General features: G+C 50.8%; 4 protein-coding genes and 1 pseudogene across 4 annotated transcripts; 4 read left to right on the top strand and 1 right to left on the bottom strand.

Moving 5' to 3' along the window:
• The first annotated feature begins 760 nt into the window (after positions 1–760).
• Positions 761–2,567, top strand: LOC100899488 (Tetratricopeptide repeat domain 1). The gene is made up of 5 exons (XM_003739059.2): positions 761–929; positions 1,423–1,627; positions 1,759–1,969; positions 2,078–2,281; positions 2,372–2,567. Exons 2-5 carry the CDS (start codon positions 1,430–1,432, stop codon positions 2,488–2,490), a joined length of 732 nt encoding a protein of 243 aa, XP_003739107.1. The 5' UTR covers positions 761–929; positions 1,423–1,429; the 3' UTR covers positions 2,491–2,567.
• Positions 2,568–3,331: 764 nt separating this feature from the next.
• On the top strand, positions 3,332–4,358 carry LOC100899632 (transmembrane emp24 domain-containing protein 7). Its single transcript, XM_003739060.2, has one exon. The coding sequence runs from the start codon at positions 3,461–3,463 to the stop codon at positions 4,064–4,066; it is 606 nt and encodes a 201-aa protein (XP_003739108.1). The 5' UTR covers positions 3,332–3,460; the 3' UTR covers positions 4,067–4,358.
• A 1,498-nt stretch (positions 4,359–5,856) lies between these two features.
• LOC108865172 (transmembrane emp24 domain-containing protein 7 pseudogene) lies at positions 5,857–6,462 on the top strand (annotated as a pseudogene).
• Positions 6,463–9,538: 3,076 nt separating this feature from the next.
• On the top strand, positions 9,539–11,901 carry LOC100899775 (nicotinamide N-methyltransferase). The gene is made up of 3 exons (XM_018641939.1): positions 9,539–10,121; positions 10,394–10,665; positions 11,275–11,901. The coding sequence occupies exons 1-3, from the start codon at positions 9,601–9,603 to the stop codon at positions 11,451–11,453; spliced, it is 972 nt and encodes a 323-aa protein (XP_018497455.1). The 5' UTR covers positions 9,539–9,600; the 3' UTR covers positions 11,454–11,901.
• Positions 11,902–12,034: 133 nt separating this feature from the next.
• Trmt61 (tRNA methyltransferase 61) lies at positions 12,035–13,426 on the bottom strand. Its single transcript, XM_003739067.2, has 3 exons — positions 12,931–13,426; positions 12,348–12,780; positions 12,035–12,258 (listed from the first exon to the last, which is right to left on the bottom strand). The coding sequence occupies exons 1-3, from the start codon at positions 13,336–13,338 to the stop codon at positions 12,035–12,037; spliced, it is 1,065 nt and encodes a 354-aa protein (XP_003739115.1). The 5' UTR covers positions 13,339–13,426.
• Positions 13,427–21,621: the final 8,195 nt, after the last annotated feature.

The raw sequence follows: 21,621 nt of genomic DNA on the forward strand, positions 1-21,621 counted from the left end.
CTCTTCGAGGCGAGTAAACCATCGGACAGGCATCGGTTCCGCCAATAGGTCGAGCACCTGACGCACAAAATCAATTGCGTGAGCGACTTGTGAGAAATCCAGCTTCAGGACGTGTCTTCGCATGAAAATCACGGAGCACACTGGCGGATAGGCGAATAGCGAAGCGATGGACTCGTCGTTTAGAAGCTGGAAGGTGGCTTTCATTTTCTCGACTTGGCTGGTGACGCATGAATTGGAATCACGGTTTCCAGCCACCGCGAGTGTCGACAAAAGCCGTATCTCGAGACCGAAATCGTCAAATGTTCAGCAAAGCTCGTCGGGATCAGTTCGGGTATTTCTCGCTCGGCGTGTATTGGACCTTCATATGGTCCCATATCTCTACTTTCTACTGTAGCTTTCCGATGATAGCTTTCCGATCGTTCTATAGAAAACCGTGCGATCGTTTCCGATCGCATCGAGTGCGAAGGATCAGGATGGGCGAGGAGCTCTATCCTCCGAGATGAGCTAATGATCCAAGAAACCTCGCCCCGGGCCTCGGAACCTCCTCCGATCGGCCTCGAGCTCGCCGGAATAATTCAATTTGAACGAATAATCTAGGATCCTAGAGTTCGAGCTAAGAGAAAGACCGATCCTTTCGCGAATCATTTCCAATCGTCAGACTTGTTGAGATCACACTCCAAAGCGATCCTCCCCTGCACCTGTGCTGCCCTCCATCGGAGGCGCGACGGAGCTTTGGACGTCGTCTGCTTCCTGCGTGTTTATCTTTTCTGATGGTGCTGCTCTCACTCAGTCAGCCAGTATTGTTGTTTACCGCCCAACCCCCCGTGCAATGAACGGCTGATGTCACGCGCCTGTCCCTAAAAACGACAGACAAAGCTTCACCGAAAGAGATATTGTGAAAGGCGAGGTAGTCTATCCAGCAGTTCGAGGTGAGCTCACCGACTGACTGAGGTTGACTTTTTGCAGATAGTATTCTCGTTGCCGACTTGCCGCAGCCGATGTAAATATTCGAAGATTTCGATTTCCGCGCATCGCAGGGAATCACTTTCGTGGAGCGTGAGGCAAGCGGTGGAGAATAACACAGTTGTGCTACCTCAGATCTCGCATAAAATTTTCTGCTTTTCGAAAACCCAGTCCGAACAGACCGAATTTCACGTCGCAAGTCCTTGTTGCGAGTTAGTCAGATGATGTTTTTACGGACCACCCCACATCGCCGAACGATGGAAGCGGTCCATCGTAGATCGTAGAGCTCTCTCACTCCGAGTATTGGAGGATTCCATTCATCGGAGCGGAGCATTCGGTGTTCCTAATTTTTGCGGAGCTCACGGAGAGGCGGTGGAGTTGCCGTACTGTCGCGGAAAACGCAAATCCTCAGATCTGCTTCCGGCGGGGCCTTGAATCATCTTGTTTTTTCCTCTACAGCGAGGCAATGAATCCAGAGGAGAGAGACGCTCCACCGCTCGAACCGGAGACTGTAACAGAAACTGTGACCCAGGAATCGAGCGAGCCTGTGGCAACCCAGACGCCCGCAGAATCCGAAAAGGACCAGGCCAAAGTTGACCCTATCAGGCAGATTGAAGATACACTCGCAGCGGAGGAATCCCTCCTCACCCCAGATCAGTTGCAGGCACGGAGACATGGGAGAAGAAGCTTCCTAATTCATCATTCTTCGATTTCCTCCAATTTCCAGCATACGACAAAGATTGTTCACATACTATTCGCGAATCATTCATATCCGATTCTTTCCCTAAATTGCAGGAGCGTTACGAAAGTTCCCAAAAGTTGAGGGCGCAAGCAAATAACTTGTACAAAGATTCAGCCTTCAACGACGCCGCTATGAAATACAGTGAAGCTCTCAAAATTTGTCCCCTGAAAAATGGAAAAGACCGTTCGATACTCCACGCCAACAGAGCCGCCGCGTTGATGGGCAATCATCAGAACAGAGAAGCTCTCCCAGACCTCGACCGAGGTAATTTCGTGTCCTGAGGCCGCAGATTGGTATCAGCGGACGACGAAGTAGATCATTAGCCTGAGCTCCGGGAAGCTCCAGAGAATACCAAACGTGACTCTCCCGCAGCTCTCCAGTTGGACCCGCACTATCTGAAAGCTCTAGAACGGAGAGCTCGATTGAACAAATTGTTGGAGAATCTGGATGATTCGCTCAAAGACTACGAGAAGATACTCGAGCTGAGACCTGGGAATTGCGCTCATATTTCGACCATCAGAGAGCTGAAGGAACAGATAAGAAAACGAGATGAGGAACTAAAGGCGAAAATGATGGGTGAGACCTCCCTCGAATCCCTGTCTGTCGACCATTGGATACAGAAGAAGATTCAGAACCGGGTGTGAATCTTTTTTCCGGAAATTTCAGATTCTTTGAAACAACTAGGAAACGTCTTCCTCAAACCATTCGGCCTATCAACGGATAACTTCTCCATGGTTCCAAACGAAGCCGGTGGGTACAGCGTGCAGATGAATGGCCAGAAATGAAGAATTTTCACTCGGGGATTCGAGGAAGACCGTTGAAATCTCTGGAGGAAATACTAGTTTCCGCGGGTGATGATGTGTGAAAAGATTATTTAATAAATTATTGAGAACCGTTTTCAAGAATGGAATGATTTTCCCTTACGTTGGCCGCACATCAGCACTGTGAACGACGATCCTGAAAATAACTAGCTAAGCTCTTCAACGCGTTGGAATCGCCATACGGCAGTCCGTGGAGAAAGTCATCATGCTGCAACAGATAAATGAACTCCTCGAAACTCGAGAAGTGTATCTGTCGTGACCCTTTCCTTGCCTTCTTAATCGGCCGTGGAGACATCGAGTATTTCGTGATCGCTGCGGACAGCTCTCCAAGCGGTCTGAAGTCTCAATCAGGGACCAGCTCCTGCTGGACTCCAATCCTGAACCCGGAATCCAGGATCGTCATCTGCCGTGAGAACCATTAGGGCACCTCTGATCAGATATCAGGTCCCTCCTCATCTCACTAACTACGATGCGCTCGAGGACTCAGTTTTCAAGCTGCGAAAGTGCCTGAACCTAATCAATCGCTCCATAGGCTACACCCTACACCTGTTCGGGCGATCAGTGTAGATAAGGGGACGGACGCTCCCTTGCAGCGGGAATCTAGGCTTTTAGATACGAATCAAGTCGAAGCGGAAAATCCCTCTCAGAAGGCCTCCAAAGTGAACTTGTGATCATTATTCGCACACAGAGGTCAGAAGACTACGGCTCACGAGCCCTCGCAAGATATTCGAATTTACGCGCCTCCCCTGCTCATGGTGATTCCACCCTCTTTCTCTCCTTCCGGTCGAATTCGTCTGGTATCATGGTTTGTTTTTTAGGTTTTGTGACAGTGCTCCCGCTGCAGAGCTACGTGTTTCTAAGAAGGCAGCTGTCGGAAACGTCCTCGACTCCGGAGTTGATTTCCGACCCCGGGACACGGACTTTCGGATCGACCATGTTGTCGTCGGTGTTAGTCTTGCTCGGGCTTTCATCTGCTCTTGCCGTGGAGCTCACATTTGAGCTACCGGACAATGCTAACCAGTGCTTCTTCGAAGAGGTGAAAGAAGGTACTAAAGTGACCATCGAGTACCAAGTCATCATCGGAGGAAACTACGACGTCGACATATCAGTACACGGTCCGGATAAAGTGGAAATCTACAAGCAGCAACAGAAACAGTTCGACACCATTCCATTCAAAGCTCAGAAGAGCGGAGTGTACAGCGCCTGTTTCTCGAACGAATTCTCCACCTTCAGTCATAAACTGGTCTACATGAGCTTCCAGGTCGGTGAAGAAGCTCCCATCGGCCAGGACAACGTTCGTCAGAGTGCGATGACGAAAATGGAGGACAGCATGACCCAAATACATAAAAACCTCAACACTGTTGACGATTATCAGACTCACCACCGTTTACGAGAGCTGCACGGCCGGAAAATCGCAGAGGATCTCAACTCTGAGGTCATGTGGTATTCGGCAGTCGAGTCTTTTGGCATCATCACGATATTTCTGAGTTATGTTATGATTATGAAGAGTTTCTTTAGCGACAAGAAAAGCATTCGATAGAACGACGGCGGAAGTGTACAGCAGAGAGCATAGATGAAAAAGACGGTGGAAATATTTGAATATAAAGCGGGAATCAATTCGGGCCGATTCGTGATGATCACTATGCCTGTTAGGATTGAGTTCATGAGAGAATATTTATCGTACATACGTCGAATGCGTAGTCTTCATTGCGAATTGGTCTAGGTTATTGTCATCATTATTAAGCAGATCTTCTATATTTTTAGAAAGCGAAAAAAAATGTGTGTTCCGTGTGCGCTTGGAGTGGACGCAATAAAGTCATGTCTGTAAAAAACTCTAAGACGCGATTTTCCTCAGCAGCGGTCATATGAATCGGCACGGTCGGGGAATTGCGGTCAGGAGTCTATTCTGGTCCGCTGGATTACAAGATATACGGTCTGGACCATTCTCTTAGTAACCTAGTCCGGGTATTGAGTGAAGCTAGGCTCAACGGTGTTTCGATAAGTCGGCGGACTGTCGCGATCTCCAACTCTGGTCCACCGGCCGCCTGGAGAGTGGATGAGGTCCAAGGATCCCTGCTGACGGAGGGGAGGAAACTCCCCCGCCCGGGTCGATCTCACAACAGCACTACAGTGTCTAACTACGTTGCCTGAAGATATCCGGATTGGAGCTATCGAATGCATCCTTCCTGTAGCTCAGGATGACATCATTTTCCCCTTCCCCATAGGCGAGGGGCAATTGAAAAGTCTACGTTTAGATGAGCCAAGAGTCCGATGCCCATAGAAAACCGCGGGCTCTATTCACGGTGCAAGGTGTATAGCGTGAACTGCGACTCGGTCAGGTTGCTCGCGAAAACAAAGAGGAATGTTTGGATCGGGCTTCAATCCGCGATAACAAAGCCTGACGCGGTCAAGGGGATCCTGCAGATATATTTCGAACGATCTCAGAACTCCCTCAATGCTCGTTCTATTTATCCCGCCCAGAATCTCACGGCGTTGGAGCACACCCTGTTCTGCAGCGTTTGGCGAGACGGATTCAGCGCACTCATCCAAGATCAAGAAACTTTCTCGAAGGTTTGAGCTCGACCTCGGCGGGGTCACCTTCAGTCCATCGCGGAGGGGTCGGGAAGTCCCTACACCTCGCAGTGTTGATTAATAGACACGACACGACGAATCGCATCGGGGACTCCAGCATCGGAACCACGAATTTCGCTTCTGGGAGCGTTTCCCTGGGAGAAGAGATACATGGACGTTATCTATATGTAGATCGGTGCGAGGAGGAATCTATCATAACTTGAGAAGCAGTGGGTAGAGGTCAGAATAGGAAGCGGGCTCCTCTTCTCCCGGTTCGGAGCAGGGAATCGTGAATCGCCCCATGCCGAAGTGATTCCGATTCGCGATGAGTTCGAGTAGCGAAAAGAAACCTCGTCAACTGGAAAATCGTGATTCTATCGAGATAAATCATCTCCAAGTGATCGTCTCTCTCCGTCTATAACATTTGTATTTTCGTTTATGCTTTCTCTCAAATCCCTTACGTGGCCGGGTGTCTAGTATAGGAGCTGTTTTGGGTTTCTCAAAGTCCTCCATATGAGTGGCTTGATGGTGCGGCAATCTTGAATAATAGCTTCTCCATGAAGCGGTATCGCTCACGATTCATGAAAACTTGTAAAATCCATGCATACTTCCTCCTTGCACATGATTGCCCCCTCCTACGCATTGCTGTCCCATGTGCACTACATGGCTCATCGCCTCTTGCTCATCCTCGGAGAATCGACGATCTGAGTTTGAGTTTCTCTGTTCGGAAACGAAGTGCTTAAGTAGTGTGGTGGCCAGATGTGGCGGCTGGCACTATTACTGCTCGGAGTCCCTTACGCAGTGGCAGTGGAACTTACCTTCGAGCTCCCCGACAACGAACGGATGTGTTTTTTCGAAGACTTTCAACGAGGTGTCGATGTATCCGTCAGTTTCCAAGTCATTTCCGGAAGGAAGCACGATGTTGACATCCTCGTTCAGGGCCCAGAGAACGCCGTGGTCGCCAAGCAGCAAGGGAGATCCTCAGGAAGGATTCCCTTCAAGACCTCACAGAGCGGTCCGTATAGTGTATGTTTCTCCAACGAGTTCTCAACCTACAGCAGCAAAGTGATTTACATGGATTTCAAAGATGGAGTTGGAGCTCCGATCTCAAACGGGAACATCACGCTTGAGGCGGTCAAGGAGCTTGAAGATCGCGTGGTCCAGGTTCACAAAAACCTCAAAGAGATCACATCCTACCAGGCCCGTCATCGCTTGCGGGAAATGTCCGCGAGGAGCTTAACCGAGGAGCTATATGGTTCCGTCCTATGGTTCGCAATGGCGGAGTGTCTTACCATTGTGGCTCTCTTCCTCCTGCATACAGTCGCCATAAGAAGTTTCTTTAGCCACAAGCGAAGTTCCCGCTAGCGGAATCGGTCATAATAATCAAACCCGTTATCTGAACACATATGTACATAGACTTTGTTTGCTTTTTCGTACGCGTCATGGGACACCCTTTATCCAAGGATGGAATAAAGTTTTGTTTGTCGAACTTGTGATCGCATGTCTTCCTCCGCAACACCTTCGCCGATAAGAAGAACTATCAAGGAAACTCTTCGTCGCGCCGCCCATCGGGAAAGAGGAGAGATGAGTATTGCCCGGCACTTGACCCGAGCGAGTCCAGGAACATTTCGAGTTCTAGAGCTCGCACGATTATATATATCATTCGACTCCCGTGATCTTGCTCTGAATGCAATCAGGAACTACCATTATCTTGAGTTCCATGATCCTTCACAGTTTTCGGAAGTCGTCTTCCCCCTCCTATCATGCTCAGAAGAGCTTACACGCGGGGCACCTTGTCATAACTGAGGCGAGCGTGAGGAAGCAGGTCATCCGCGAACAGTGGATGATGTTTGCTGGCGACTTGTGAAAGGGGGCGAAACAGCACTCTTCCAAACCAAGCCAGCAACCAACCGATCAAAGTCCCCGGATTCGCTGACAATCTGCTGCTAGTGCGCCACCGTCCTAAGTTTCTCCGAGCTTGGAGCAATGGTGAGTGAGTTTCTCTGCTCTCCGAGAGGACTGACTCTGTTGCACAAGTGTGGACTGCGAACGTCATTCGGAGCTGCCCCGCAAATCTTTTAGTCTCATTCGTGACAGGCATCTCCTATAATGAAGCTCGTCACAGCAGACCGAGATGTACCGAGAGCCAGAAGTTCAACCTCTTCGAGGATGGTGTTTAGAAAAATGATGGATCATCGGTTGCGACTCCGAGAGCCGAGGGAAAAGAGTTCGAAGGTACTTATTCGAGCGGCTACACCCTGCTGTGCGGGAGTATAAAACACCTTTCACAGCTGTTCATACGACAAATGACGTTCCCTTTGGACAAGCGAGCAGACAGGCACCTATTACATACCCAAAGCAGCGGAAGACCAGAAAAAGAAGAAGGCGAGCGCCGCTCCTGTCTCCTCTCTGGCCAGATTTCGCCTGTGCTTCCTGTAAGTGACCACGAACGAGCTCGCGCTCCCGCTCAGCCACGTCAAGACAAATACTCCGTTTTCCAGAAGGGAGATTCGAAGGTATTTGAGCGGGAATTCCGGAGATTTGAGAATACCTAAACTGCAGGAGAAGAACCCATCGCTCGGTAGGATGCAAAGTCGCCTCGGTCTGCTGTTCGACCACTATTCCCGATTCCCCCTCTTCAGCATCTTTTCGATCGATACACGTTGATTTTCACATAAAACACTCTCATATGAATAGGAGAAGTTTCAGCGCACAGAGACGGGGAGGAGCGCTGGATGCAATCCCTCCCGGGCATCCAGTTTCCTCGGGCACTAAAATGCCCGACGGAAGATACGGAACGACCTTTCATGGGAGACTTCAGTTCCTTTGTAACGATCACCCATGCGGGATTCTCCAGGAAAAAAGCGAGGAGGATTCAATCAAGTTTTTGTCAGGGACTCCGAAAGATTTGCTGACTGCACTCTTCAACTTACGTATCTCACACATCGGGAGGAACGATGTGGTTCAAGATTCTCAGGAAAGAACGACATAAATCAATTGGCAGCTTTCTGGGAAACTTCATCAAGTAGCCGCCGGAGCTTCGAGTGAAAACACAGGGCTGCGGTGTCATTCGAAAACGAGAATTTTTGACAAGGTCTCCCAGAACCTTTAACCTACTTTCCTTCCTCTCGTAGAGAACAACAGCACATCTCTTTTTCTTGGCTGGAAGCTACCAGACGTAGCTCAACGGGACAGCCGTGACATATTCTAGAGAACAAATGCCGAACTGCGTCGTATCCAATAAATTGGTGCATCTTCTCCTCTATTCGGAACCGGTCCCTCCGCTCGGGTGAATCTCTAGCTCAACACTTCGGGGCTGTAGTCGGGGATCGATCAATCCGCCGGTCGCCATCACAGCCGAAATAAGGCATCAGGTCCACCTCACACAAGCTGGAAGGTTTACACATTTTTCGTTACGCGAGCTTGCTTTGTATACAGAGAGCTCGAAGTGGGTAAAAGATGACTCACCAAACAGAACTCGGAACTGAGTGAATGAGAGAGTCGGTTCTGAGTCGATGATTCGTCTTTTGTTTGCTCATTCCGACGCTTATTTGGCTGTAATGACACGGGAAAGGAGCGGCTGGGCGAGAGCATTGCGATTAGACGACCGGACTTGATCGCGTGGGGTGCCCATCATTGTATTATTCAATTGAGCCGGGTTGTAGGACTACAATGATGGAATGTATCAGTCAGGACACGGAATCGACTCCATGAGGAAAGAAAAAGGGGTGATCGAGAGCGAGTTACGGAAGCTGGTCGAGTGTCGATTATTCTGAGCCACCGTGATCAGTGAACAGACATCTGGCGGTGGAGTCGATGAACTTCGCGCAAAAGGAGGGCTCCCCGCCATTGATAAGAATTTGGAAACCGTCTATTTGAATTTGCATGGGAAAAATCATCGTGAGTCGATCTCTTCCCGCTGAGCTTTTTCCGTAACGCGACGCAACATACAACGATCGCCGTTTTTCCGGTGAGCGAAGGGAGGCGACCCACGCTCGTCGACATAGAGAACACTTTCCGGTCAGAAGTTCATTGAGGGAAACGCTCATCACGAATTCAAGGCATCTCGTGGGCCTGAACCGCGGAGAGCGACCTTTGACCGCCACGAGCGGCCTTCACAAGGCCTTAACCCTGAGCCAAGTGTAGGTCCTAATAAGTCGGCGTGATCTCCGGCCTGCGGCCGATCGCCGTGTCGTCCACCCGTCGACGATGATGTCATTCGAGCGTTTACGTTCGCAGATGCTCTAATACGGATCGGACCGTAGCGGAGTTTATTCGAGAAAAGATCCGAGCGACGTCGTCGTCGATCGATTTCCGGAGACATACCCACGGCTAAGATGGCACCAAGGTCGTTCGGCCCACTCTCAGTACTCTCTCCCTGCTATGAGGGAAGCCGTAGTGGTCTTCAGTGCACAGCTCTGTCGTGTAGACGCTCAAGTGTGTCGTCGTCGTCGTGTAACTCGGTATCGCATCCGGTAACCGCAGCTCACATATCTTCCAGGAATGGTGCGCACAGCAAACAAGACCGTGAGGTTCGGATCCTCACCGCAGTCGCTCGAGCGCAATTCGCTCAAGCGCCAGAAACAGCTCCGCAGCCACATCGGTATTCCAATCGACCCCGTGGAGAAATTCAAAGTGTACGTCGAACTCCGTCGGAGGTACCGCGAAGAGTTCAATGCGGTCCTCTATCAGCAGCTCATGCGTGAGTTCACATCGGTGCATCGATTTTTCCTCGAGTGTCTCCACGACTTCTTCAATGGACACTACGCGAAGCTGCAGCAGGCAGAAGCGAAGAAGTATCGTTATCCAGACGTCGAGTACTTCGATCACCTGAAGATGTTGGATCTCGGCTGCGGCCCCACCGCGTATGCAAGCCTCAGTGGATCGCAGTTCATCCGGAACATCGTGATGGCAGATTTCACCCATGCAAACCTCATCGAGTTGAACAAATGGAGAAACGATATGGCTGACGCGTTCGATATCAGTTTCCTGGCGAAGGTTGTCGCTGCCCTCGAAAACAAAGGGTAGGTGCTAGGTTGGAACTTCGATCATTGACTAGCTCGCGTGTCTTCCCGCATCTGAATACCGACGGTCGTCCCGGATGGCCTGACCAATCGGCCTGATGAACGATTCGATGAATCCAAGACACCCGACCCGCAGCCCTGCGACCGGTCTTCATCGCGGGGAGTTTCCAGGTCGAAAACCCTCGAGGGACTCGAGAGGAAGCCCCAGACCGTTGGTATTGAGCAGAGGGCTCTGCGCTTGAGTAATCGAATCTTCTTTCTTTCCTGAGCAGCAACATGCTTGATGGCGGGTACGAGATTATCCGTCGCACAAAGGATGCCGTGAGCAAAACGTGCCGATGTGACGTCACGGCCCCGTTCATTCTGCAAGAGAGTCAGAACGACGCGAGATTCGATGTGGTAGTGTCTTCGACTTGTTTGGAAGCCGCCTGTCTCGATGTGCCCACGTATGAAAACGCCGTTTGGAAGATCGCACAGCAAATGCTCAAACCCGGAGCTTTCTTCATCCAGTGCGGTCTGACTGGAACCACTGGCTACACAATCGGTGAGTTTTGCCCGCGCTTCCTCTGACACCCATTGTCGATAGATGTGGACCCGACCTCCCCCCCTCCCCGTGCGCTTGCTTGCGGTCCGCTCCAATCATGGTAAATCCGATGGACGGTCCAGAATTGTATACGGCAAACGGAGGAGAGCCCGCGCGAGCTACGAAGCGGTGGGAGAACCACTCTTTCAATACGAATTACGCCCGGCCCTTAGCAGGCATTTTAGCGCTTCACGCGGTGGCGTTCATCCCGAAACACACGATGGCACTCGACATCTTCGCGCGGCGCGGCGTTGCCCGTCCGTGTCTTCCACGTGATGTTCCAGAACAATCTCGTGTCCCATTGTGGATATCCGTACACCGAGTGTGAAAAACACGATCGTTCATCTAATGACTCACGCACCGGTAGTACCCGAAATATTTCGGTAACAACCGCTGCCTTGTGAATGGCGCCACCCACGCGTTGTTTTGCCCCATTTGCGGATGCGAAACTCCAGAAAATATCGTCGTCACTAGACGCACTGATTTCATCTATTTTCAGTCGCGCCCCTGGATATTTGCAGAGAATCCTCGGAACAGTTCCGAACTCAAAACAATGGTTCATATTTCCAGGTCAGACGACGTTCGACTGCTTGCCTCTTAGCGATGACATCGTCACGAAGGCTATCGACAACGCTGGCCTCAAAACTATATCCTTCCATCACCTGAGAAACCAGAGCCACCTCTACGGAGATCGATTCGAGTCGGCGTTCGTCATCGTAGCGCAGAGAGTGCTCCCGATTCCGACGTAGAACGTCTTGGATCCTACCGGGATTGCATCTGTCGAGACCGCAAATATAGGGGAGGTCCCGGACGGAGGTTGTAGGTAATTGCTCTTTCGATAATAATCGACGAAAACTGTCAGATTGTTAAAGAGGAGCGTCGATGGATGCTATACATATAAGTTTACAGCCAGTGCAACGCTGGTGCTGTTTTGACGTAACGCGAGAGAAGCTGATGAATGAACTGTCGGTGTTTTTCTACACGAAACTACATGTCTCATAATCGCGAATGTTTGCTGTTTCCCCGGAGCCACTGTAACTCACAAAGTAATTCCGATGTAAATAGACTCGCAACGCGATCGGTCGCGCGCTTGTGTTCAAAGGGCTCCGAGTGTACCTTTGAGCGGTCAGATTTGTACAATGAAGCTCATGTGTCCCATACTTCGACATCAAATCATGAATAAAAAACGTAACTCATCCACGCGTAGATTTCTGGAAATGACGGGGCAAATTTCTCAACGACGCGGTGAGCAATCGAAGATTCTTCTATTTCCTCGAATATCTCGCCTCGTATTAACGAAAACAGGCACATTATACATAGAAAAGCTCAATCAGCTGGAGTCTGGAATCCCTTCATGGTCTTGCAGTACAGCCCCACAATTCGAGATATTCGCCTCGGTTCTCCCGAAAAACGTCGCGAAGGTCAAGTACCCGGTGTGGCCCGGAATATTTACAGATGGTACCGCTGTCAGAATCTGATCACCTCCCGGATCTCTCCTCGCTCCATTGGTCTTGCCACCGCGAGGTTTCTTGGTAATCTGCTCCTCTCCTAGACCTGAAGAGAAATGAAAGATCATTCATATGAGAGAAATCCTCCGATTCTGCTGATCGTGGTCATGATTATGATGGCAGACGGTGAATCACCTTCAGCGCTTTCGAGTTTGAGCTCCTCGCTAGCTGGTGTCGTGTCGAAAGGAAGACCGTCTTCTCCCAGGAAATATTCGAGGCCTCTCGTTGGATCGCCGCTCTGCTTCGCCATCTGAATCTTCTTGATTTCGTATGGTCTCTCCAAACACTCGAGCGTCGTGATTTCGCCGCACCGCAGCTCTCGGAATTTATCGCAAGTTTTTTGAACTTGCTCGATACACGGCGAGAAAGAGCATATTCTCCCGCCCGAATCTTTTAAGGCCTTGACCGCGTGCTCAACGGCGAGCCAGGGGTGTGGGAGATCCAAGAAAACCGCGTCCGCGACTCCCTCAAGCCCGAAGCCATCGGCGCAAACATCTCTGTGGGCGCATTTCACCAGTTCCCCCAGACCATGGGCATCGAACTCTTTCTGAGCGATTTCAGAGCGTTGCTGTAAGGAGTAAATGACTCAGGTCATGGAGGGCGGAGAATTCGGACCAATCCTCGGCTGTTCCCTTCGGAGCAATCCTCGGAAATTTCCTCCGGAGCGTTCCCTCGAGCTCTGAGACACTCAATTAGATCACTTCACTTCTAAACGAACCTGATGAAAGTCGAAAGTGAAAACTTTCCCTCGAGGCGCCACGGCTCGGGCCAGTGAGTGTGTCATTGATCCAGAGCCAGTCCCCGATTCTATGACAATGCTCCCAGGCTTCAAGTCGAGATTGAATACGGTCAATGAGATGTCTCTCGCGTATAGAATTTGTGTTCGATGAGGAAGACTCAACGTCCAGAGCTCCGGAGTCGGCCACAAGAAATGCACGTAGCCGTTCTTCACCGGCACACGACTCCCGTAGGGTTTGCCGATCACGTCATTGTGTCGGAGAGCCCCGTATTTCGTTTGGAACGTTTCGCCGGCCTTCAATGTGAGCGCGTAGAAAAGGTTGAAATTCAAGTACACAATGACAGTGTCTCCATCCGCCGGGCACTCCTTATGCTCCACAAAGCTCATGTTAAGTTCATCTGTCGGATTCCGAGCACTGGTGTCGCTGAGAGAACTTTGGCAGATCACAGTTCAATGAATTCGATTTTATTATTTCAGTTCCGCGACAAAACAGCTTTCACGTGTGTTTGTTTACCGCGTGAGCAGACGCAGTGGAGAGGAGGAGAAGTTCGAATTCATTATTGCGAATTCGAGGTTCGTGGGGCAGCAGTAGAAGCCGTGAAATGAAAAGACCACATCTTTTTCCGCGGATGTTAGGTCTCTGCTGATAGTGAGGCGAAGTCGACCCTTGACTGAGACCTTGTTTTGGGGAGAAGCTTCTCGTAGTGGTGCGCGGGAAGAATTATCGGAGAGCCCGTTAGACTCCGACTCATGAAGTGAGCTCAAGATCCGAATCCAGAGCGGGTACGCAGCCGTGTGGTCTTCCTGGTCTCTGGAATCCGATTCCTGAAGACCTCTGAACTCTCCTTGTTGGAGAAAAATTGTGGACGCACGAGGGCCATTCTCGAAAGTCGTTGAGTGAATTCGACTCTGACATAATAGTGTACGCAAAGTCGCGACAGCTTTGGAGGGCTCGTCGATTCATATTCGGAGCTGGCTCCAGGCGTCGACCTAAGATGTTTCGTCGGGAAATGTGTGCTGCAAAAAAGGGAGTCGAGGCCCGACGCAATGGTCTCGCGGCTCGTCGAGAAGAACAGCGTAATAAACTCATGCAAAATCTGCGTAAGGTTGAGACGACCGAAAAGAAAGGTGAGTAGTACTCCGCGGTATGCTGCGTGAAGAGGAAGAGTATGATCAGCTTCGATTCTTAACCCGGCTCATATAAGTTGCAGTTGTGGTACCGAAGCCGAAAGAAGATGCATCCGAGCGGCGAGCTCGTCTCAATCAATACCGCGAGATGAAGACTCGCAAAGAAACTGAGCTGAAGGCGGAGCGCTTGAAAACCCCGGCATTCAAAATCGGCTCCGCACCCGCGAAAGAACGAGCTCCAGCGTCTACGGCCCGGAAAATGCTAGATTTCGATGTGAGTAGACCTCGAATCACACAAACCTGGATGCGACCACAGACAAGTCATGGATGTTTTGCGACTGCCCTCGGGTCAATGCTCATTTTCGATTTCAGTTCAGGAAAAAATCGAGCACCGAATCTGCGGTCAACTCAAAGACTCCTGCGGTTCGGAAAGCGCTTCAGTTCGGGAAAGCCCCAACGAATATCGCACTTCCGGCGGTAAAGAGTTCGGAACCTTCAAATGAACAGGTCGGCTGAACATCCAGACTCATAAGATTCTGGTCAATATCTCAGATGCGAAAGAATTTCCTTACGAGGAACGGCGATGCAGAGATTGTAGCCTAAGCGACTGTAATTTTCCCAATGTGGCTCTGCTGGCCCTTCAGAGACTTCCGTACGACGTGAACCCTCGCTGAGAATGTGTTCGCAGAGCTTCACTCAGAGCTTTCGTTTTAGGTGCAGACGAAAACGGCGGTCAAGCCTGACTTGAAGGAGAATTTTCATCCTGCAAGTCAGGTCCGACCAGGCTCTCGAAACCCACAAGTAAGATTTCTGGCGTTTCTGAACGCAATCCCGACTGAAACGTGCAGGGGGATTCACGTAAACACATGTACAATAGAAACCATGGCTTGCTTGATGGAAAGGAGCAATCAAGGGGACATTTCCAGACTTCGACGAAGCGACCTGTTTCAACGCAAAGGACAACATCAGTCACCCCCAGCGCCAATCCCAATATGACGACGCCGAAACCCGGATTGGTGAGATTCTTCTCGATACTCCTTCAAACTGGAATGAAGGGATTCGTCTTGATACTTCCTTCATTTCTAGAGAATGCCAACGCCGTCGAGAAACGCGTCGAAAGGACCTACACCCTCAAAGACCTCGTCCGTTTCTGCATCGAAGGTATGCGATCCGCCCTCTCACCTGCTGCCCTACATTTTGCGCGAGATTCCTGAATTTATGAGGGAAACGAGCGGCTGGCGACAAGCCTTGAAATGGAAACTTGAGCTAAATATTATTCTTTCCCTACTCTTCCAGAGAACGCCGGCGACCACCAGCAAATCGAACTCGAAGACGGTCTCGACGAAATCGACGCCGTTGAAGAGTGCATCTACACCCTTGAGATCCGTAGGTCTGGGATCTCGGACGCAACCGAAAAAGGTGAGCTCCACATACCGGGTGGACAGTACCACAGACCAGGGAGTTCCCGTCACAGATAGCTCCTATTCGATGACGTTCTCACGATAATACAACGATTGCTTCTCCATTCCGAGAAGACCCCACAACCTTCTCCACTCGCTGGTTCGACACGTTCGAATGTTTCAAAGCAGAAAGCTGACCTGCGTGATACAACCAATGAGAAGAAGAAACCCAACTCAACGCCCAAGGCACCGACGGTGAGAACGATCCCCTGAGAAATGGATGCCCTCCGAAAATTTTTATAGATTTTTGAAAATGAACGATATGCGGATGAATCCCCGATTTCAGACAACGCCGCTGAAGCGAACTCAGTCAACCAGTAATTTATCACGTCCGACTCCGCTGCGGAGCGTCACGAAGCCCGATCAGAGCTCCCACAGCAAAACACCTCAGGTAGAAATTCCAAACGAGTGCTCGATACTCGACTTTGTTCAACGTATGTTGCATCGGAAGACTGATTCGTTCATTGGGGTAGATTGAGATCATTAACGACGTAGGGCGGGATCTCCTGCGGGGATCATAGGAAGGGAGCAATGGGATTCAAATCGACGTTGTTCGGTTCCAGACAGCGACCTTGAAGCGAGCTCAGTCAAGCAATAATTTATCACGGCCGAATCTACTGAGGAGCGTCGCGAAACCCTCCGAATGCTCCCAGAGCAAGACACCCCAGGTAGATTGGGGTTAAAGACTTGAATTGAAATTCTACAGCGTTCCTTGCCGACACTTAAGGGAAAAATGGACATTAGCTCCCAAATGATCCGGGTTTGAGGAACATCTCCGTTCTCAGGTGAAGCTTCAGCGTTCTACATCGGCGAGCACTCTGGCGCGTAAACCTCTAACATCGAGCTCACCAGTGGCGAAGGCGCGGTCAAACCTTTCGAAAAACTTGAGTGGAAGTTCTTCGAACGTCGAGAGAGCGCGAGATGGCGGCCCCCCTAACGCGCTCAACACGCGCTCAAACTCCAAATTGACGTCGGTTCCAAAACCGGGACCGATGTCTCGAATCCAAGCTGCTGTCATGAAGAACCAGGTTAGGATTGTCCCAATTTCCATCCCGATGCCCCTTTTGCCGAGTAACTCTCCACATCGCGCGACTCTAGCATTTGAATTCCATTGAGATCCCTCTCTCGTTCCCAGCAAACCAGAGCGGATTCACAGAAACAAGACCCCATTTGTGGAGAAGACGAGAATTTGAAGAAGTGGACCCGGCTCTTGGCCCTCGCACGAGTGAGTATTGATTGAAAGGTGTACATAAACGACGTTTGCACGCAGAATGTCTCCATGGGCATCGACAACCGGTTGATGATTGTCTCTGGACAGACTCTGAGCCTGGTTATCCAGGATCGATACGTTCGAACTGGAGAAGCGAGATCGATTCGAGAATCTACCACGAGGTTTTCGCGAACATCGCTGACAATTAGCCTTATCCGTCTATTTCAGGCTCAACAGGGATCCTGAGGAGAGTCTCGAACACATTCAGTCAAGAAAAACATGAGGCCGCCGAGGTCAGTTCAGGGATTGAGTTTGTTCCCTCCGATTGTTCTACTCCAAGCTGATCAGAGTCAATAAAAAAGTTGTATGGATGGAGCCTGATTTCCCTAGAGTCTTGAGCACCCTTACTCCTCCGGATGCTTCTGGGCGAGAGGGGGGGTGCTCTGATAAGAGGCGGAAGCAACGATCCCCGATAATTCACCTGCCACTCTTTAACTTCAAAGAGATATGAAGATAGTCACCGGGAGCGTCTCGCTTCGGGCAAACAGCCCGACTCATTTCTCGGAGGGCCACGAATTCAAGCAGGACGTTTCCTCTCAAGTCAACGACCCTTCGATGTCGCAAAAGAAAATCGATCCCTCAGACATCCCTCAGACAGGTTTTTATTCCGTAAACACTGACAGTTTCGACTCACAGTCACACACACTTGCACGAACAAGCATCAAACGGATAGCTTTGGAAGCTTAATATCTACAGACACGCGACCGAGCACTTTCTCACGCACGCTCACACACAGACAGCGACATGGGGAAATTCACACTGACGTAGTTCACGTAAGATGGTTTAGAGTTTAGAGATCATGACGCTGAGGAAGTCCGAATCCGAGATTCCTCACTGCTCATCTACAATTAGAGTGCAATCTGTTGGGTCGCCGTCAAGGGTCTGAGCACTCGTCGGAAGTAGCGTGCATTGGCTCCCCCTTGATACAACTGTTGGGCTACGGCAATGGGCACCACGAAAGGAGCCGCGGCTCCCATACCGACGATTCCCCACGCGGCTCCCCCCCGCAGGAGTCTCTTCTCGACCAGAGAGCTGTGGGACAGCTGTCCGAGAAGGAGCACGAGAGCACTTACGATGAGGGCCTGCAAGGAGTGAATTCTGTGACTTCCTCCGCTCCCCGAAATTATTCCCCGACAATTTCATAGAGCCTGAGAACGGTCCGAAGTTAAGGACTCCGGTTTGAGGACCGTGGACCTCTCGAAAGGCCAGGGCTAACGCCAAGAGGGGGTCCTCTTATCTTTCTCAACCTCAGACCTCACGTGAGTCGAAGTCTGGCTTTCTAACGAGGATACTTACTTGGAACTTCATTTCGCTCCGAGGAACTGCGACTCACGCCGTGGAACGAGGACCGGCTTTTTTATATATATAGGGGCCGACACTCCCCCGTAACGGCGGGGCTCGCTAAGCGAATCTCTCCAGAACCCGTTTGTGCACGCTAGGTGCTCCGGATGAATGAATGAACGAAGGGAGCCGCGACGAAAAAGTTCTGACCGACTACTGTGGATCGCGCCGCGATTACATCACTTCGCTGTAGTGGGCTCGGCTGGTTTCTGATTTCGTTAAGTTGCTGACTCGGAGAAAGGCGGCCGAATCAGCATCGACACAGTAACCGACAGGCTCAGGGAAGGTCATTCAATTTATTTCTAGACCGAGTATCGCACTTTCGTCTTTCGGAAGGAGTTCATAACGAAGGCAACACTCCCGTCCGCTCACCGATGAACTTGCCCGTGGAATGAACGGTCTTCGGAGGGGGAGGGGGTGCTAGTCGATTATCTTCCTCAGCGTTCCGATGAGTCTAACGCCGCAGCAGCTCAGATACAGAGGGCGTGGGTGACTCTTCAAAATTTATTGACGCGGGACTTCCGGGCAGCGGCGATAAGAGATTTTCTCTGGCGAGGCATCATCTAGGAGAGCAAGCGAATCTTCCGATGATTCCGGATCCAAACTCGCGGAGGCTTGCCCGAATCCGTTGATGGCTGAAAACCATCGGAGCGATAACCCTTCTGTCTGGTCGCGCTATTCGCTCACAATCACAGAATAAAGTCCATTCACATCTAAGCGTTGGGTAATTGTCATAAACGAAAGAATGACAGCTTTGATCAGATTGTCGACGACGGCTCAGAGATATCGACGGTTCCGAATCAGTGTGCATCGAGAGTCGAAATCTGACCCAATATTCGCTCAGAATGGACTGCGGGCAGCGTGAAAGGTTGCGTAAGGAGCCTTGATCTGAGAAGTGCAGCTCAGCGCAGAACATAGGCGATAAGAGCTGAGTATTTTGAGCTTGAGGTCACCTATTTTCTCCCTCTTGAGATAGAAGAAGAGAAATGTCTCCAGAATACCAGACAGTGGACTGAACCTCAGACGAGTCTAAGGTTTGCTCTCGACCCCCCTCGTTCTATTATTGTTCGACCTCATTGAGCTTCACTCTCGCGAATCGCCCACTTTCGTATCAAGACTCGCGACTTCCATCCCATTGTTTCCTCCTTCGTTCCCATCTTTCGCGGAGATGGGCAGTCGACCTCTCGCGTGAAGACTCTTCTAATCGCTGAATAAGTAATTATCGTACATTCCCGCGCGAGAAGTTAGCAAGATCCTCATCAGGCTGTGTATTCCGTTATGTTATAAGATGACTCCGCCCAATCTCGTGTCGCAAGGGCCGGCATTATCCCCCTTGAAGCGAGATTGGTCAGCTCGCCGAGATCGTCGCTTTTCGATGTCTTTCCCTCTCGTGGAGCGTGTTAGCATACGGTGGGTGCCACCGCAGCGGATGGGAACATCAGGGGGCATTCCCACCTCATCGGGGTCCATTTCGCGGCGGTACCGTCCCGGATGCCCGATTCCGACATGCCTTCGCGGCGGACTTCCGCCACCTCATCCGTCTGCAGGGGGTCCCTTCATTGAAGAACTCCACAAGAGCTCGAGTTCCTGATCGTAGTCTCCCGCTTCGTCTCGAGCACTGTCCGCAGCAGGACCTGCCCGAGCACGCTCCCCCTTTGAAGCAACCCTGTTACCACCGATGCATCCTCCTCTTGGTTCTCTTTGGCACGCTCCTCCCTCGATGGGGGCTTGCATTGCCGGCTGAATGCCGTGCTCAGCTTCCCGAGTCTGAAGTTAGTACTCGCGGCACCGGAATCGCCCCCGCGCACTCGTCATCTGTCAGTTTGTTGTCGGTACACCCTTCTGGGTCGCCGCAACGATCGACAACTCCTCCCCCTCCAAGGGTCACATGGCAAGTGGTCTGCTTCTCACTTCCTTGACTGCATCGGATGCCTATTTCAAGGCTATAAGCTCGAGGCTGCTCCGTAGGCGTCCAACATATACTAATCGTCATCTTCCATACTCATGCAATAAGCGGGGATGGTAAGATAATGTGCAGATTATTCACCGATTACCCACGCTCCTTCAATGCCAGAATGAGCGTGAAGACTGGTCCAATTGATAAGATGGGTTGTAGTTTGAAGAAAAGAGGAATACCAGACTACCCAGAACTCAGCGGTTCTGCTCAAGGAACTCCGATCGCTGGGGTTGAGCACCCTTAGAATTACCTCATGATATCGCAAGCGGCTTCATCACTTCCCGCGCAGACGTCAGCCGCTCTACCTCGCAAACCACGGCGAGATCGTCATCCGCAGGATCGTCTTGACCGACGATTAGATACCCATCTTTGGCTCTGAGGGCACCGGGCATCGCGCCAAGACCGCGCTGACGGATCTTGTGTTGGTCCTCTGAATTCTTCAAACTCGCACGAATGAAGAGTCGTCATGATCAGTCGGACACAAGCTGATCGTTTCTAGGTGCTACATGGATGGCTTGAAGGAATCGGCGCCTTATCGCGAGAGAACGAAACAGACGATTCCTTTCCCATTGGATGAGAATAATGATTACCGATTATCGATTATTATTGACGAACCGAATTTTTCAGAAATATGTTGCAACGGCCCTAAGTTCTTCTCCCCTTGCAGCCTGTCACTCAGTGTCGAGCTTAGGCCGCAAGGGAAGCCATGATGGATATCTATATCCGTGCCTCATGTAGGTATATCTTATGTATCAACCAAGGTACCAATGAGTGCAAGTATATCTTACGCATCAACCAACCCCAGCGAGAACTCGATACGTGAACATGTATTCAATCAGCCCTGAATCGCATCCTGAATCCTGAATCGCTCGCATCGCCTGATTTCATTATACGGGATTCGAGCGCACCCCTCGCCCAGAAGTCTTCGGTCGACCCGAAGTTCGAGAGCGGTAAATATCTGATATGCATATACAGGAGAAGGCTCCCATCGTCATGGCGTTGGTATGCATGCCATCTATCCTGCTTCGAGGAGAGGATCTCATGTCTGTGTAGCTCCATTCGATGGCCGAGCAGTGATCCCGGAGGATCCTGTTTCGCTTCACTTCACGAACACAGATTACCCTCCTCGACTTGAGAATTCCCTCCGGATATCTGAGGTAATCCCCAGATTGATGGCGAGACCCCCGAGGCTAATCTCGAAGTCTTCAACTTCCGTCATCGAGGGAGTCCCCGGGCTTTGGTCCCCCATGGTTCAAGACTGTTTTCTGGATTGAGAGGACACAGCGTGTTGATGTATCCGAATTCTGAACCCGAAACTCTTGGGAGCTTATTCGAGATCGAGATCTTCGAGTCTCGAATGAGCGATTCGACCGATGCTAGGAGCAAAAGCTCCGTCAGATCAGACTATAAGGAGGTAGCCGATCTTGTAGCCTCTTGGTAACTCTCTGGGAGGTTTAACTCCACGTCAGGGAGAGCCTTGCGTCCATCTTTTGACGAACTCGGATACGGCAATC

Source organism: Galendromus occidentalis, unplaced genomic scaffold, assembly GCF_000255335.2.
Source record: "Galendromus occidentalis unplaced genomic scaffold, Mocc_1.1 scf7180000076383, whole genome shotgun sequence".
Classification (NCBI taxonomy): domain Eukaryota; kingdom Metazoa; phylum Arthropoda; class Arachnida; order Mesostigmata; family Phytoseiidae; genus Galendromus; species Galendromus occidentalis.